This window comes from Cucurbita moschata, unplaced genomic scaffold (genome assembly GCF_002738365.1).
Source record: "Cucurbita moschata cultivar Rifu unplaced genomic scaffold, Cmos_1.0 Cmo_Scf00004, whole genome shotgun sequence".
Classification (NCBI taxonomy): domain Eukaryota; kingdom Viridiplantae; phylum Streptophyta; class Magnoliopsida; order Cucurbitales; family Cucurbitaceae; genus Cucurbita; species Cucurbita moschata.
Window position 1 is genome coordinate 5,760,289 of NW_019268520.1, and position 3,310 is coordinate 5,763,598.

General features: G+C 32.0%; 1 protein-coding gene and 1 long non-coding RNA gene across 2 annotated transcripts in view; one reads left to right on the forward strand and one right to left on the reverse strand.

The window, feature by feature from the left end:
• LOC111441664 (alpha carbonic anhydrase 1, chloroplastic-like) overlaps window positions 1–1,268 on the reverse strand; it is a 2,958-nt gene extending 1,690 nt beyond the window's left edge. The window contains exons 1-3 of the mRNA XM_023078741.1: window positions 1,144–1,268; window positions 737–954; window positions 317–426 (exon numbers count right to left, since the gene is read on the reverse strand). Of these exons, the coding sequence (XP_022934509.1) occupies window positions 317–426; window positions 737–954; window positions 1,144–1,216 (401 nt within the window). The 5' untranslated portion in view covers window positions 1,217–1,268. The remainder of the gene's footprint in view (window positions 1–316; window positions 427–736; window positions 955–1,143) is intronic.
• LOC111441666 overlaps window positions 1–3,310 on the forward strand; it is a 6,498-nt gene that overhangs the window by 1,434 nt on the left and 1,754 nt on the right. The window lies entirely within an intron of this gene.

A 3,310-nucleotide genomic window follows, 5' to 3' on the forward strand; every position in this document is an offset into this window, starting at 1 on the left:
TTTTTTTTTTTTTTTTTTTTTTTTTTTTTTTTTTTTTTTTTTTTGTGGAAAACCTTGATTGAAACTTTTGAAAAAGATTAAGAGTAAAATTAGAAAAAATCTAAAAGATTTAAGAGAAACTACCGTAGATAAATCTATAATTTATTGATCTATTTAGAAACTAATTTTTGAAAAAGTATTAGAAAGGATCTTCTCTTCTGTTATAGAAGCTCCGAAACGACCAAAAGGCTAGGCAGCCTGATAATTAGATGGGCTGGGCCCATAAAGGGCCAGCCTAGAGAGAGATTTGGAAAGAGAGAGACGGCAGTGAACATACCGCTTGCCGTTAAGGAGGTGTTCGGAAGGAGAATGCCAATGCATTTGTCTGAGGGTGTAGTTTTTCTCATCTATGACAGCTACTCCACCTGTTTTCTCCCCAAAGTCCACCTGATTTTGATAAAGGAAAAAAAAAAAAATGTCAGTATGGCTTTTACTTTTTGATTTATTCTTTCTTTTAAGGGAAATATGTTCATTTAAAAAATTATAGCTATACAAAACATTTCTCTCTGTTTTGTTTTGTTTTTCATTTTTGAAGAAAACCAATATGAAACTGTTGGCTTTTAAAAAGTTAGTATCAAAAATTAAGAAACAAGAAGGTTAGAAAATATGTCTACATGCATGTCATATTTATGTGTCCGGCCATAGGGACAAGAGAGACTAAAGAGAGCCAAAAAGTTATAGGTTTAAAAGGGCAGACCCCAATGTTAAAGCCATTGTTGACAAGTGTAGCATTAGCAGTACTGTATCTCCTGACTAGTTTTTGAAGATGCTTGCCAAACACGGCGCCGTCCTTCACAATGTCTATTGGTGACTGTGATTTCCCTTTGGAGCAAGTTGCAAATTTCGAGCTCATGCTTCCCCAGTGTTCAGGCCCACTCGAGCCCTCATAAGAAAATGTAACGGATTGCTCGTTCTCTGTCCACCCAAAAGCAGGAAGTCAAAAACAAAAACCAAAAGAACCATTTCTTGAATAAAAGGTTAGGAATTCCCTTCCTTCTGAAACCGTTATCCCAGAAAGACAAACAAACAAACAAATCCTTAGTGTTTTATTTCCCGGAAAGGAGAAGAGAAAATTCCAATGGAAAAAATTAGGAAAAGGCTTACTTGCGTGGGTTTGCACGAAAACACCAATAAGTAAAAGAGAGAGAACAAAAATAGAGGAGACTGAAGGAGCCATTATTGCCAACTCTTAGCACAGCTGCCCTCCTTTTGAAACAATATACAAATAATGGAGGTTATATATACAATAAATCCACCTTTACATGGAGAAATATGGGGCGGTCATGTGGTGGTCGTAATTCCTCTTTCTCTCTCTTTCAAGCTGAGAATGAGAGAGAGAGAGAGAGAGAGAATGGAGGGGGTGGCTAAATTTAGAGGAACTGTGAGTTTTGTTTAAAGTACAATATTTAGGTGGTGCGTGTTTCTTTTGGAGAATATAATGGATCACCTTGGCTTTACTTGTTTGTAGCTATCTATAGTTTCTAATATTCTAAAATAATTTTTCCACCCCAATTGCGTTTTGTTTTTGAGCCAAATTAAAATTTTACATTTTAGTGTCAGTTCACAAGTTTGCCAGAAAAAAACTCCTTCATTTTTTACTCTCTCTCTCTCTCTCTGTTTTTAGAGTGTCAGTTCACAAGCTTGCTAAACAAACCCTTTATTTTCTTACTTACTCTCTCTCTTTAGAAGAATGGAAAATAATTAAAGATTCCAGATTCCTCGTCACATGTCAAAGCTTGGAATTTTGTATATAGTTTTTGTGCCTAAGAACCCGTAGTTGCATTCTTAACCTTTCAGAGAAAAAATAATAATAATAATAATAATAATAAAGCATAAAAAAACTGTATTCTTGCCTTTACCAGACAATGAAGGGTTTGTATACACGGGTGAGAGATTCTGATTGAGAGAATAACATATCTGAGCCATACCCAAATTAGTGTCGTCAATTGCATTATAGTTACCACCTCAACTTATTTGAGTTCATATTTTATTTTTAACTCAACTTTTTTTTGTTAAAAACGGTTTTTTTTTTTCTTTTTGCAATTAGTTTTCACATAGTTTTCTTTTTCTTCTTTTTCACAAATGCATAATTATGTTTGTAATTACAGAGTTTTTGTTGAGAAATATCCTGTCTTTAGTACTGAATAAATAACCAAGAAAATATAACTATAAGTTTGTGTATATTTGTTTCTAATTTGCATTGCTATTTATTCGTTTAATAAACATATTTTAAGGTCAAGAAATTAAACTAAATAGAGTTCATAGCTAAACTTATTAATCTTTTTTAACTTTTTATTATTTTTTTATTTTTTACTTTAGTTGGTGAAATAAAAGCCTTTTAAGTTGTATAGAGATTTGAGAGTAGATTTTTTCTAATTTGCATTGCTATTTATTCTATGGAGTTTATGCTTGATCTACAATTTTTTTTGGCTTGGTCTAACCATTTTGGGGTTGGATTTGGGGGCTTCGTACTCATCAATTATTGTTGGATTTAGGTATTTTTATGACTAGATGATGTGCTCTTATAGTAGCTTAGATTTGTGAGTAAAAAATTTTGAACTTATAATTCTTTCAAATTATTAGAGATGTTTTACCTATGCTCAAGTTGGACTAAACCCATACATTACTATAGCTAGATTATGGTTGTTTTGCTGGTAATTTCCTGATTATTTTTCAATTAGTGGTAGGTTGGTTCTCTAATTTAGTTAGTTTTGAAGAGAATATCAATTCTGCTAGTTATGTTAGTTTATGGTTTACTTTGATAAAACTAAAAAAAAAAAAAAGTTGGAATCTACTACTTGGGTCGGTGCCATGAAAAATGACCTTTTTTTCTTCTCATAATTGAACCTTACCCAATATATAAATGATACCATCTTTCTAATATGATTATTAGTTGAAATAATGAAATTAAATTACTATTAAGTAATGAAATCTTACAAACTCTTCCTTTTCACTTTGATAAACTTTAAACTTGACTTTTTGGAGATCTGTGAAGCCATGAAAATTAAGCCCCAATTTCATGGTATAATGTTTAGTATACACCTAGTAACAAAATAAATAAATAAATAAATAATAAAAAGTGGACTGTGGATAAGATCCAATTAAAGCCACTTTGTCTCCCTCTTATCCCTCTCCCATTACGTCAGAGAATGGTTGACATATGTGATGTTGCATTGCACTTATAGGGCTACTGTGTGGAGGCTCTTGTAGTGTGGGTATTATCTAGAAATCTATTTTTTTTGTTTGAGGAAAAAAAAAAAAAAAAAAAAAA